The sequence below is a fragment of the Coloeus monedula genome, assembly GCF_965178545.1.
Source record: "Coloeus monedula genome assembly, chromosome: 1".
NCBI lineage: Eukaryota > Metazoa > Chordata > Aves > Passeriformes > Corvidae > Coloeus > Coloeus monedula.
The window spans coordinates 6416808-6430772 of record NC_138781.1 but is presented as its reverse complement, the minus strand read 5'-3'; the positions used below and the strand labels follow the sequence as shown (position 1 = coordinate 6430772).

The window sequence follows — 13965 nt, the reverse complement described above, 5'->3', positions numbered from 1 at the left end:
CTCAGCCCCACAGTGTCCTGGCAGTGCTCTGGGCACATTCTGCTGCTCCTGTCTTTAACTTCTGCATCCATGTGCTCACAGCCTTCAGTGAAGGTTCCCCCAGCCCCCTCCCTGTGACGAGCACTTGGTTCAGCTGCGTTCCCCAGCTCTGCTGGAGCAGGAGCAGTAGCACAAACCATATGATTCTTGACAGCTTCACAGCTGTCCTCACCACACTGCAGAGTAGCTGTGAAACTCACTGCTCCTGTTGTTTCACTCCACTCTGCCTGCAGAAAGCTACTGCTGGAAGTTATGATGCTGGAGCTGCCTTACAAGCTCCAGAAATAACAGCTTTACTCCTGTATGCCTTTTCAAATAATGCCACTTGAAAAGTTAGTTTATTTTTTTCTTAATTACACTTTCATATTTCTCTTTTATAGACCTTAACATTATTGCATATTTGCTATGACTCCACTTGAAGGAGCGTTGTTTATTTGTTTGTAATTATCCTCAAGTCTTTTAATGAGCAGTGATAGTCTGTCCTAACAGAATGTATGAATAATTATTTATTCCACTGTGGATAATCTTATGTTTGTAACTAGTGTAATTTATATACCATGGTGTTGCCTGTTTAAATCTCTTAAGTCTCCTCACAAGTCTCTGTAGTCTCAACCAGCATAAATAGCTTTGCTTTCTCTGCTTAGGAACTGTGCCTGTGAGGCCACATCAGGTTTCACTGACAGACAGATATTAGTGTATTTGTTGCTCTATCACACTGAAAGCTAGCCATAAAATAGACATATGTACTGTTCAGTGTAACTAGTCATTTTTCACCACTCTCACGCAACCTTCATCCATATTTTCTTTGGATTTTTTTTGTCTTCGGGTATCTTTTTCTAAAGATTTCTGGAATGTGTCAGACATTTGCCATCAGCAGTGGGAGTTGTGCTGTCTCATGCTGGTTGTGTGTTGGGCAGATCAGTGAGGGTTGTGCAGCCAAGGCCACAAGATGAGGACAAGTGTTTCCTAACAGTGCTATAGGAAGGTATAATTTCAGCACCGTGAATGGGACTTACTTTATCTGCTCACCAACCTGCATGTTCCCAGTGATCCCATCTGCCTTAATGAAAGTGCAGTCCTACCTATCAACGATAGGTAAAAGCATTTGGTTTCATTCTGGGCTTCATTTTGGGCTCATGATATGCTGCTCTGTTCCTTAGCACCTGACTGTCTGGTATTACCAGTACTGTAACAGTACAGCAGTTCAGGTTTCTTTCTTCTTTTTCTTTCTTCCTAGTGTTGCTCTGTGGTGAGAGCAAAAGTAGCCATCCCAGAGTATGATAAACCAACTCTCAGGGGCTTTGCTGGATTCTCAGGGTTTTCTCTTCTGATCTGGAACTTTCCTTTTCCACTTCCACTTTTTTCTGTTGCTGTTCTTGTCTCTCCAGGCTGAAAAGCACAGGCAGAGTTTATTTTTTCTCTTAGAATTTAGTAAATATTATACAGCAGTTTAGCCTTAAGGTTTTCTCTTCCTCCCACTTCGCTTCCCTTCTCACTCACGCAGCACAGAGTGTCCCAAATCCAAATGTGCCACCTTGGAGATGCACTGAAATGTATTTAAATGGAATTCAGGCATAACCAAGCCTCTCTCCAAGTCCCTGATTCCCTGAGGCATCTTTTTGGGGTCTTTGGGGCATAAATACGAAGAAAACAGAATTGCTCATTTAAGCATTAAAAAAAAAAAAAAAAGTGTTAAATGGCCTTCCTTTGATGCAAACTGCATTAGTTTCAGAAGTACACATTTTAAGTTTGTGGGTATGTTTATTATAGAAATATTTTTCAGTAGCTTCCATATGATGTGACACAAGGAGTGCTGTCAGAGCTGTCATTTCAATCCTGTCACTATGTTGTGCATGTTAAAACATAATTGCAAATGGTACAGGGTATTGCAGCGGTCACAGTTCTGTAAATATAAAATTCCTCCAGTAAAACTTTTAGACATAATTTTGTTTTTAAATATTGAAGTAAATGAAAATGTTTGGATTTGTGTATGTCATGCGCTCTGGCATGTGTGATTGTAGCCATTGCTGTGGTTTTCTCATTATTCCATTTTTCTCCATGTTATTAATCCTTTTGTGTATAGTATTTACACATTGTGTTACACATAAGCTGTATGTGCTCCCGGAAAGGTGTTGTAATTTTCTGTGTGTTCTGTAACATTCTGATGCCTTTTAGCAAGCATGGGTCTAGACACACAGAATTTTGGAAATTTTGGGATGGAAACATGGAGATCTTTCTGTTTGCTTCATTAATCAGGCAGTTTTGGGAACAGAAAAAAAGTTCTTTTAATGTAACTGTGAATTAGCTGGAAATAGTGTTTCTGAACATTGAATTCTGATACCTGACAGCACGAGGGAGCTTTTATTGTCTTGTTACAAAGAGTTAAATTAGCATGAAATTTGCTTTTTGATGGGCTATCCTGTGCTGGTTTTACCCCCCAATAAAGAAGTAATGATCTTCTCTTTTACAGCGAACAACTCTGCGCCTTTTGTTACTGTGGAGAACGGAGCTCATTAGGACAAGGAGACTTAAAACAATTCGGTCCCACTCCTGGGTATGTTATCCCATGGAAAAACCAGCCTTTAAATAAGAGTGAAGCCAGCGACAGCGCCGATGGAGCCTGTGAGAGAACTCCAAGGCAAAACTCAGTGCCGCGCAAACAGAGAGGGCAGAAGAAGTAAGTCTGTTCTATAATAAATAGGTAGTATTTTTATTTTGCACGGAGTTTGGGAAGGATCTTTACTGGTTCTGTACTACAGTAGGCAAATAACTTGTATTTGTGAAAACATGGGTTATTAATATTAATACATTTCTGTAAGGAAAAAGCTACACATACAAAAACCTAACCAAAACCAGAACCCCAGAACAACCAACACGTGAGCAGTATAGCAGTAGCTGTCTCTATTGCTTTTTAAAAATGGGTTTGTTTCTTCCCCAAGTGAGAATTTTCACTCTGGAAGAACACAGAAAAGAGACATAGCTACTGTAAAGCACAGCTCTACCTGTGATGCTGAAGTAAAAGTACACATGAAGGGTGGAAGAGGATGGACTTTCGACACTTCATGTGTCATGTAGACTGGACTAATGGGCAGCCCCTGCCCACCAGGTTGGAGCTTCTTCCCTTGCCCTCCAGCGCTGGCTCTTGCCCTGGTACCAGCGCTGTTGAGGGCACAGCGGTGGTTCCTGCGCTGCAAGAGTGGGGTTTGCTGGCAGCTCTCCCAGATGGCGGGGTTTGGTCATGGTCTCTGGGCCTCAGTAATTGTGAGAGATGGCAGGGGCCCCGCAGTGGAGTGCCTGACCCCGCAGTGGAGTTTGCTCAGTACGTGACGTGTCTGGTGAGGGCACTGGGATATGACTGATCAGAGCCACATCTTTACGGGTGCGGGGGTCGTGTTGCTGGGGGTTTGTGTTGACTTGGGTTCATTCATGGCTGATGGTGAACTTGGGATCACTCAGTGCTGGTTGCATGACAGAGGGACTGCAGCCCTTGAGAAACCTGAAGGGAGCCAGTGTTGATGCAGGGCTACAGGCCACGGCTACAAGTTGGGCCATCCGGGCTTGAGGGCAGTGAGGAACTGTGAGTGGTGCAGGGTTGAGGGCGATGAGGAGCTGTGGGTAGTGTGGTCTTGAGGGCGGTGAGGAGGGGCTGTGGGTGGTGTGGTCTTGAGGGCGGTGAGGGGCTGTGGGTGGTGCGGGGTTGAGGGCAGTGAAGGGCTGTGGGTGGTGCGGTGAGGAGCTGTGGGTGGTGCGGGTTTGAGGGCAATGAGGGGCTGTGGGTGGTGCGGGGTTGAGGGCGGTGAGGAGCTATGGGTGGTGCGGGGTTGAGGGTGGTGAGGAGCTATGGGTGGTGCGGGGTTGAGGGTGGTGAGGAGCTGTGGGTGGTGCAGGGTTGAGGGCGGTGTGGTGATGTGGAGTCACGGGTTGTGCGGGGTTGAGGGCGGTGCGGAGCCGCGGGTGGTGCGGGATGGTGCGGAACTGTGGGCGGTGTAGGGTTGAGAGCGGAGCGGTGATGCGTGGTCGAGGGCGGTGTGGGGCAGAGGGCAAGGCGGTGATGCGGGATGGTGATCCGATACAGCGATGCGGGGAAGTGATGCGGAGCCGCGGGCGGGGTGGCCATGCGGGGTTGAGGGTGGGGTGGCGATCCGGGCCCGCGGGTGGTGCGGGGCGGTGGTGATCTGGGGTTTAGGGTGGGGTGATGATGCGGGGCTGTGATCGGGGCCTGCAGGAGGTGCAGAGCGGTGGGGATTCGGGGCGGTGATGCAGGGTAGAGGGCGGGGTGATGACGCGGAGCCGCGGGCGGTGCGGGGCGAGGGCCGGGCATTGGGGGATTGGCTCCGGGCAGGGGCCCGGCTGGGGAGGGGTACAGTGAGGGAGGCGGAGGCCGGCTCTGCCGGACTCCCTGTGTCAGGCGGGTCCGTGGCTGTGCTGATGCTGGAGAAGCTGCTCGGACTGCTCCACACTCGCTGAGGTTGCTTGGGTGCACAGTGTACATTTTTGTCGTCATGTCGGTGGTGGAAAAGTGCACATTGTGTAATGCCGATACAGAAAAGTGGCTTTTCTTAAAGCTAATAGAAGTAACGCCCTCATCTCAGGCTGTATTCTATGGGTATATGAAATACATTTTTAAAGAAGTCTATATTCCATAGTGTTTCTCTGCAGGGTGAGATTACAAAGTAAATTGAGAATTGGTTTGATCTTGTGAGAAAGTTTTTTATACTGAAAAATGCCTTGTCAGTTGGGATTTAGTTTTTCTTTAAGATCCTTTAAGCTTTGGTGTTGTGAGTAGCAGTTTGCTGTTACAAGGAGGCTCCACTGTGATGGGGGTGAAACACAGGTTGCCCAGAGTAGTTGTGGATGCTCCATCCCTGGAAATGTTCAAGGGTGGGGTGGATGGGGCTTGGAGCAACCTGGGATAGTGGAAGGTGTCCCTGTCTGTGGCAGGAAGGTTAAAACTAGATCCTTTCCAACCCAAACCATTCTGTAATTCCAGTGGACATGAATGGTGTTCCAGTAACCAGTTTTGTCAAACAGAACATAGTGCTTTGTTAAGGAGGTTCTAAATGATGATAGTGTCAGAATTAATAAGTTTTGGGGTAGATTTTTTAAAAAATGATGCAGGTCATGAAGATACTATCTAATAATGGAAAACTTATAAGATTTCTTGGGTGGTGCAAGAGAGGTGTTACTCTTTTCTCCATAAACTAAGGGCTTTTTAAATGTATGTGTAATGTAATTGCTGAAATAAAGCATGGATGGTTTTCAGGAAAGCAGAGTTATCACAGGTTAAAATTCCAGTGCTTACTGTATCTATTGACAAATGCATACAATTGAGTTATTAATAGCAGAGAGTAATCAAGTTCAAAGAACCTTAATGGAAAATGCAGCACCACCTTTCCTACCAATTGTTGAGGCATCAGTGATCAGGTCTCTTATCAGTAAGGTTAAAAGCACACCCTTAGATGTCCAAGATATTCTCTAGCCTGCAGGAAATAAAGGCGGAGTCGTTGCTTCTGGTTTTTTTAATGGAGTAATCTGAGCTGTATGAATTGTTTTCTTTTGAGATTAGAATTTGGTTATAAATAAGGTTATAAACTAGTACAATATAGTAGTCTTTATACCACTGCATTTTTTAATTTCCCACCACCCCTTTTCTCCAGCTCATCCCCATCTTTTTTTGTTTAAACATCTGATGGCATTGTATAAAAATGTTTATTTCCAAATAGATTTTGAAGTCCTGGTCTTTTCTTAACCTTTCCCCCATAGCTGTAGTATTTTCTATAGGCATCTCACCTCTGAATGCTGTTACCTAATTCTCCATTCCAAGGCTTGGGCAAGTTTTAATATCAAACTTAAAGAAGTGTGTGTGTCCTGAAGAACTGGAAGAGAGCAGGCTTGTTTGCTGAATAACAGCTTTAACTGGAAACTGTTAATGGAAAAAAATCTTGGGCTAAAATGTAAGGGAGAAAGACTATGATTAATGTTGATTTATATTTTACTATATTAGGAAAAATTTTCATCCACTTTTCCTGAGTTTTGGATCACTTGTAAGTATCTGGCTAATTGAACAAAGAATGTGGTCATTTCTAAGTTTGTTTTTCTGCTTCCTGATACAGATCTCGATTGAGTATAGCATCATGTACAAGTGTAAGCACCCAAACTGCTTCTGACGATCAGGTTGTCAAATTCTGGGATGAACTCAGTTTAGTTGGCTTACCAGATGACGTTGATGTTCAAGCCTTATTTGAGCCAACAGGTAAGATCCATTGTTGTCCTCCTTTTTTTTCCAGTACAGTAGCTGCTTCATGTGAATGAAGTTTTGCAGCTGTTGGTTTTTTGTGCTGTGGAGGTTGTCAAGTCTTTGATGACGCTTTGGTAGCTTTTGCCCTTGTCAGGTTGTGTTTTTGTAGTCCTCTCTCCAGAAAAGAGACTCCTTAGCTTTGTGGGGGGAAATGTTTGTGATCTGCTGTTGAATTGGTGTTCAGGTAGTAATACCTTCAGTACCATGATTCTGTTTTGGGGAGAAAAGGGAAAAGAAATGAGGCACAGCTTAATATAATTGTCAAAAGTCTTAATCCTATGACGTTACCTGATCTCCTGCTGCAAACACAGGGTTATTGGAAGCAATGGAATAGAAGATTTAAAAGAGCAGCATCATTAGAGCAGTAGAGGGGTAATGCATGTGCATGTTTCCAGAATCTGCAGGTTTCCTGTCAGAAAACTCTCTGGTTTGTCATCTGTTCTTTCATTTCAATGGAACTTTTCTATTAATTAAGTTAATGAATTACTTTTTCAGAAGGCATCTGTGTCTAAATGCTTTGATGCCAGTAGTCCATTCACATGTTTTGCTCCAAAATATGGAAATATATTTATGTAATAATATAAACGTCACTCTTTCCTGAGTGCGGAAACTTATTTCAAGGTCTAATTAAAAGAAAAAAATACAATCCAATGGTTTTGTTTAAGTAGTTATACTATAGTGAGTGTAGATGGGTGGGTGGGTTGATCAATCTACATTTTTGAAGTTGCTGTTATTTGTAAATGACTTCCCAATCCGTACAGAGATTTTGGGGATTTTTTTTGTAGCTTGAATTATTAAGTTAGCCAATACCTAATTTCAACAGCTAGTGTAAACCATCATTTCTGGTTCCTGTATAAAGCAGTCAGAGAATTCCTTTGGAAATATGCACCATTTGCATTGTTCTTCCGAGAGCTGAATTAGAAACTTCTTGTAAGAGTTACCTGTTGAAATCTCAGATTTCTGATTTTTTTTTTTTTGTTAGGTAGGTGTGTCTCTGTAGTGTGTTTGTTGTATTAACACCATTTTCTCAGTCGTGAATATGAGTTTCTGTTCATGCTGTATTTTGAGCTTTTAAACACTTCGTGTAGACTTCTAAAGCATCATATGAGCATATTCTCCGTGAACATACAGATCTGCATCCAGTCCTTGGGAATCATAAATTAAGAGTACAAACATAGAGAAGTGTTATCTAGACTGAAATATAAGGTAAAATGGAATTCTGTGTGTGTCACACAAGCATTGAATGTAGAATCAAAGTCAGGGAATCCTGTTCCACCCCAGTGCTATGATTACATGATCAGGCACTTGAAAATTATAAACAGATAAAAAAGTGTGTTGTGTGTAAAAGAAAATTGCATTGTTTTTAGTGTCTGATAGTAACTGCAGTATATTCAGTGTGTGATAATACGGGTTCTTAATGTTGCAACAAGAAAAACAAGGAGGAGGAGTTTTCTCTGTTTTTTCTGGCAAGTATTTACAGCTAGAACTGAGTTCCATGCTTGGAGGAAGTGCTGTTGACAGAGCTGTCCAACCCTGGCTCTTTCTCTCTCTGAACACACCAGGTCACTGCTGGGCTCATCACCGCTGTGCGGAGTGGTCTGTGGGAGTCTGCCAGACTGAAGAGCAGCTATCGGTGAACGTGGACAAAGCTGTTGTCTCAGGGAGCACAGAAGTGAGTAAAACCACCAGAATGCTCAAGTCTGTAAGAAAACAGGGTGGGTAGGGTTGAAAAAAAGACAAATGCGATACCAAGTGTGACTAAAAATACCCAAGTATGGATCTCTGAGCTCCCATGTATAATAAGGTTTCCTTGGGCAGATCCTTGTGCTAAAAACATCTGTAGCAATTTATTAAAAAGTTTCATGGAGTTGCACAGAATATATCATTAATTAGTTTAGAGGTAACTAGAATGTAGGAAGAACCAGACTGACCAAAACAAATTAGAGACAAAAGAAAAATTTGAGTTCAATTAGCAAATACTCTGATAGGTAAAGGAAATATTTATTGTACCAGTTTATAGTCTGAAATTATATGACTCACATATAGTAAAAAATTTCTCAATTACTTTCATGCCAGTTTCAAAAAGCAGGTTAGTGTAGGAAAACTAGTGTTTGCCACAGAAGTTACCTTGATACTCTAAATAGTCATAGAAATACACAGATAAATATTTAATCTTATAAATTGAAATGGTAATGTCTTTGGAAAAGTAAGTGCCTTTGAAAAGGATGAACTTGTTCTGGCGTCATATTCTGGTACCGTTTTGAAATATCGGAGATGTATTTCACATTGGTTTTGCCACGTGTAGCTGTACTTTTTGGTCATGTTTAATAATGACCAGTAGGGTTTTTTTAATAATTTGATTATTTTTACTATGAAGTCAGCCATCCTATCAACAAATACTTGTAATTTTTGATGGTTTTCCCATGGTCATGCTTAGGTCTTTTTTCACTCGAGTCTTCTTGTTTTTCATGCATTATAATAGAGTAAAAAAACTCGGCAGAAGATACCAGTAGATGTTCTTCTCTGTTGTCTGGACTAAAAAGATGCATTGCATCACTCTTTCAATACAAGCCATAGAACACAGCTTTCCTTGCACCTTCTTCTATTCATTTTAAGTAAATGGCTTTGTTTTGAATAATTTAATTAATTTCTGTGTTTCTGCATTCAAAATAAGACTATTCAAAATGAATGAAACTGACATTATTAAGTTCTAGGTGAGCTTGAAAATATTAAAACATTTGTGTGTGTGTGTATAAAAAACAACAGTAAGAATTGAAAGAATATTCAAAATTGAATACGTTTTTTTTGTTAATCTCAGTGCTGGAAAGTTTTTGCCCCCTTGTTTTTGGCTTGTAGTCATTTTGTGATCAGCTCATTCCTGTCTATAGTCATTTTTTCTAACAGAAATCCTGGTTGAGCTGTTCAAGTTTGTGTTTCGCTGTATTGAATTTCAATATCCTGTTTTCGTTATTTCAGTTTCATTTCTTTCTGTGCAGTACCTTGCTCCTCCCCTGTGCTCAGGGTGATGGTGCCTCACCTTTCTGTCATCAGTACCTTTTTAAGTTTTGCATAGATGTTTACAATGGAATTATTTAACTACAAATTTTTTGAAGAATGAACATCTCTGGTGTTGCAGTTTCTGTTTCGGCCCCGTCTTTTCTTGTGCTGCACTCAGTCTTCCCTACTGATCTTTCCAAATTCTGCAAGTAATGTTTAGATCCCCCTGTTGCACATGTTTCATGGCAGTGCAGAGGAAAGAAGTTTGAATCGAGTGCCATTCTGTGCATTTTCTATTCAGTCTTTGCTGAAGCCGTTGAGAAACTTTCTTTGTGTAGTCCAACAGTCAGCTAGTGAAGAATGATGCTGATTCGGTTATTCTCTTTTATCCTTCTTGTGATATCCCCAGGGAGAGCTGAGTAAAGGCACAACTGTGATTCTAGAAGAATAGCTAGATCGAATTGGACTTCTTTATCCCACTATCACACCAGGGATTTGTTTGCTGCTTTTTTTTTTTTTTTAAATAAGGACCAAAGTCTTCTGTAGTTGTCTGTTCCTGACTACAGAGAAGTGTAGTGATTGCTCAAGGAGTTTGTGTGGAACTGGTTTGGAGCCCAGGTAATCCTGTGTTTGCTTGTGTCCAAGCTGTAGTGCTTGGTAATAATTTTTCCACTACTTTTTGACTTGTTACTAAGATTAAGAAGGCAGAAAAAAGTATTAAGTCCTGCTTGTCCTGTGTGATAGTGGAAAAGCTCATCCTTGTGCAAGTTACTTTTAAAGAGTTTAGAATAAAAGGTAAATTAATTAATTGAATGTATGTATTTGTGTTTGCGGCATCTTGTGCTTCTTTTCGTTTGGGCTTCTTTCTAATGGGATGTTCCTACATTTTAAAAGAAAAGTTCTGTTCAGATGTTCTGAAATCTGTTGGCCATGCAAATGCAAGTATGTGCTCAGGGCACACCGAAAAACAATTTAAATAAAACCAAGCTGTATGCTATTTCCTCTGCTTGCCACCAAATTTGCTTTGGGTTTGTTGTTGTTTGCTTAGTAGGGGATTTCTGTCTTCTTGGAAGTCTTTTTGGCATGAGGAACTGGTTTGTGATGTGGTCTGCAGCACTGACATCCTTAGCTGGGAAAGTACATTTTCTTTCCTTCTGTTCATGTAAAAATGCATATTTGAAGTGTAACCAACTTTTGATATTATAGTCCATTGGTTTAGGTATTTTAATTTTTGGAGAGCATTTCAGGCCTGTTCTTACCTTGAGGGACTCTCTAATTTGTAGGCTACATTCTTGTTTCTCATTAGTTAGGCTGCCTATTGTTTGCAAATCTGCTTTAACTGGATATGACAGTGTTTCTTACTACTCTTGTTTACCAGTTGAGATGTCCATTTGGCTTCGCTGAACTTGTGATTGCATTAGTAAAGCTTGTGTGGACATACTTCACTGACCTGTTCCAAAATACGTATGTTTATCCATTTTGGGCCCTTGTTTGCTGAAGGTTTAAAACACAGCACTACAGAGGACTCAGTATCTGTGAATGTCTCACAAAATACCCTGCTTAGCGTGTCTTTCTTCTTCATTTCTTTTGATTTGCTCATTGTGAAGGCCTGGCAAAGGCACCTGACCAGCTTTTTTCATGTATTTGTGTCTAGACAGAGGTGAGTTCTTTGTCTTTCTTTCAAAGTCTGGGGTTTGCCGTTCTTTACTATTAATGAGTGCACAAAACTGCATCTGTGAGGTGTTCGAAATGCAGTGTATAGCATTGGTTTGTGACAAGGGACAAAGAAAAGCTGGAATATACAGTCAGGTTTGTGGTGTAGGTGCCTCAGTTCAACTCATTGCTTGTCTTGCTTATCTCAGCAAGGGAGAGTCATGGGTTTTTGTCAGAACTGCTTTCTAAGTGCAGGAGGTCATAAGGAAGACCTGGTGATGCTCCTGACAAACCTAGTGCCAGGGCTTTTCTCAGGATGACTCCTCAGAATTCACCTAATTACCAAGGTACAGTGTGTAAGGTAAAGAGCTTGAACACCCAGATGTGGCAGTGCCTTCCCCCACTACTTTAATAGCATTTCATGGGGGTTGGGAGTAATTTTGTTTCAAGGTTTGACAGAAGACAACTCTTCAAAATATAAATGGGGGACAGAAAAGTTCCAGTAATTTGTTTGATCTGAAACTTAACTCACTTTTATTATCATTCATACGTGTTTTGCTCAGTATATAACATTCACCATAGTAAAGAAGCTGTCATGTTGTCAGCTTAAGGAAGATAGACTTTTATTGGTGTTTCTACAGATACTTAGTGTAAGATGCAAAAATGATGTGAACTGTAGACTTAATAAGATAAACTAAGCAAAAGAATTTGATTGAACAGAAATTACAGTTTTTCCCCTGGAAAAAATATAATAGATGTGGACAAGTAGAGTTTACTCATGTAAAACATAGAGGCCTTTAAGGCTTGCATTTGTCCAGCTTTTAACAAGACTGGTTTCTGAAATAGTGGTTCCTGAAATATTTTCAGGTATTTTTAAATAATACTTGATAATTTTGATGTTTATTTTGTATGTATTGAGTAGGTTGCTGTTTGTTTTTCTACAGTCAGCTGAGGAAAAATAAAGTTTGCCAATTGTCTGCCTTACATTGTCTAGCCATAGCTATTCTGTATGCTACAGAGTCCCAAATAAGGTGGACTGCTTTTTTCTCCCCAATATGTAAATAGCTCAATTCAGAAAGTGAGTTTAAGGAAGTAGATAATGTGTTTAAACTACTTTTGAACAAACTGGGCACAAGAAAGGAATGCAAGGGTAACTTTCCCAGCCAGCTTTCTCTTCTGATAAGATGTAGAAAGCAGTTTCCAACTCTGGGAGAATTTTTCAAGGACACTAAAGTCAAAGAACACGGTGTTGGTGGAAACCAAGGAGGCTCCTATCTGCTTGAAGACTGAATAGGAGAAACATGATAGTAATGAAAAGCCTTGTTTTAAATTCTTTGCTCAAGACTTGATTCCAGCGTGATGCCTACCAAGCTAGATCAGAAAGAAATAAGTCGAGGGGAAAGATGGGGAACACATTTATACATCTTTTAAAACTGTCCATGCTTTGAATGTATCTTCATCCCTTAGTTTCAGTGCACTTCTCATCTGTTTGAAAATTGTCCATGTTTTTAGTGGGGTGTGCGTGTTCTATTTGTGCTGCTTCAAGTTGAAAACCAGTTTGTCTAAAATGATACTTCCTTTTGTTATTCCTTGTATGTAAAAGTGAACATCAGCAAACATCCTAACGTACTGTTGACTTCATACACTGTGGAGGATTGTGCCCATTTAACCATAGCAATTTTTCATTTGGTTTTACTTTTTGTTGAGAAAAAATGCGTGAGAAATGGCTGAGATGACAGAATCCTGAATATAGGGGTGGTGTTGGCTTTGTGTATGTCTCAGCCAAGCTGAACAGAGCATGGAGTGATGTAGGGTTTTTCGGGGTATAGTACAGGATTTGCAGTTCTTTGATGCTTTAAAAGCTCTCTTCTTCCTTTTTCATTATTGGAAGAACTACTAATTCTTAAATCCAGAGAAAAATGCATGAAGAGAATGTAATCTATCATAATTTATATTATTTCTAGGCAGAGTCCTCTGCATTTGCCCATTTTCCAAGGACAGGCTTTGTAACATGAAACTAAATGAGCAGCTCTGGTATTCAGAAGTTCCTTTCCCAACTCGTGAGTTTTTTATGGTGCTTTTGCACACACCAGGCACTTGCCTTCTCCTCATTTCCCTTCACTACAACTTGGGAGGGACTACCTGGCTGCTCTTGGGAGTGGCTTCTGATTTTATCTTACCGAGTTTTTTTCCTGTAGTTGCTTTTGTCCTGCAACGGAGGAAGTACTGCAGGAAGTTTTCTTCCAAAATAACATCTCTACTTTTTTTATGGGTGGCTGTCTCTTAGAGAACTCCAGCACAGAAAGTGCTAGAGAAAGAAAGACTAGAGAAATAGTGACTGTCTCACCAAGAAGACACTTGCATGTGCTTTAGGTCAGTTTGGCAGTTTCATTCAGTTCCTGGCATGTTTTAGACATACTGTAACAGTTCAGCAGTGGGGGACATGGGCTATTTCAGTTTTCCATTTATTTCCCTCTTGTTATTTTGGAGTTTCTCTGGAGTTCTGTAGCCATTTCTCCACTGATGATGACAGCCATTGTTTTTAAAGGACCTTACTGACTGAGGGTAAAACTTTGGGGATAGTTTAACACTGGATTATCTTCCCTGATTTACTCCGTTCCATAATGGTTTGGATTTTGGTCACTTAAAGCCAGATCCTTGTTGTCTTGGAGAATATTTGTTCTTAGAGCTTGTAAATGACATCAGAAAGCCTATGTCAGTTGTTTTATAACAGTATTTTCCAAATTCTGCAAAGCAGCTGTAGTATCTTAAAATTACTGTAGTTGGCTCTGATTTACACCTGTAATTCTTCTGGAACACCTTTGTACACCATAAATGATGTCAGTACAGCTTTGGTACATCCGTTCAGGTTACAGAGCTGCCATGGGACCTCTTTGTGTGTTCAGATTCTTTGCAGGTCCAGCAGTTTGAGAGCAGGTATTTGCCTGCTTAGTAAGATCTACAACTTCTTATTAGCA

The 13965-nt window shown here is 40.9% G+C and overlaps 1 protein-coding gene across 1 annotated transcript in view; it reads left to right on the top strand.

Annotated features, from left to right (window-relative positions):
• KMT2C (lysine methyltransferase 2C) overlaps window positions 1–13965 on the top strand; it is a 193907-nt gene that overhangs the window by 73932 nt on the left and 106010 nt on the right. The window contains 3 exon segments of the mRNA XM_082283329.1: window positions 2510–2716; window positions 6153–6292; window positions 7900–8009. Of these exon segments, the coding sequence (XP_082139455.1) occupies window positions 2510–2716; window positions 6153–6292; window positions 7900–8009 (457 nt within the window).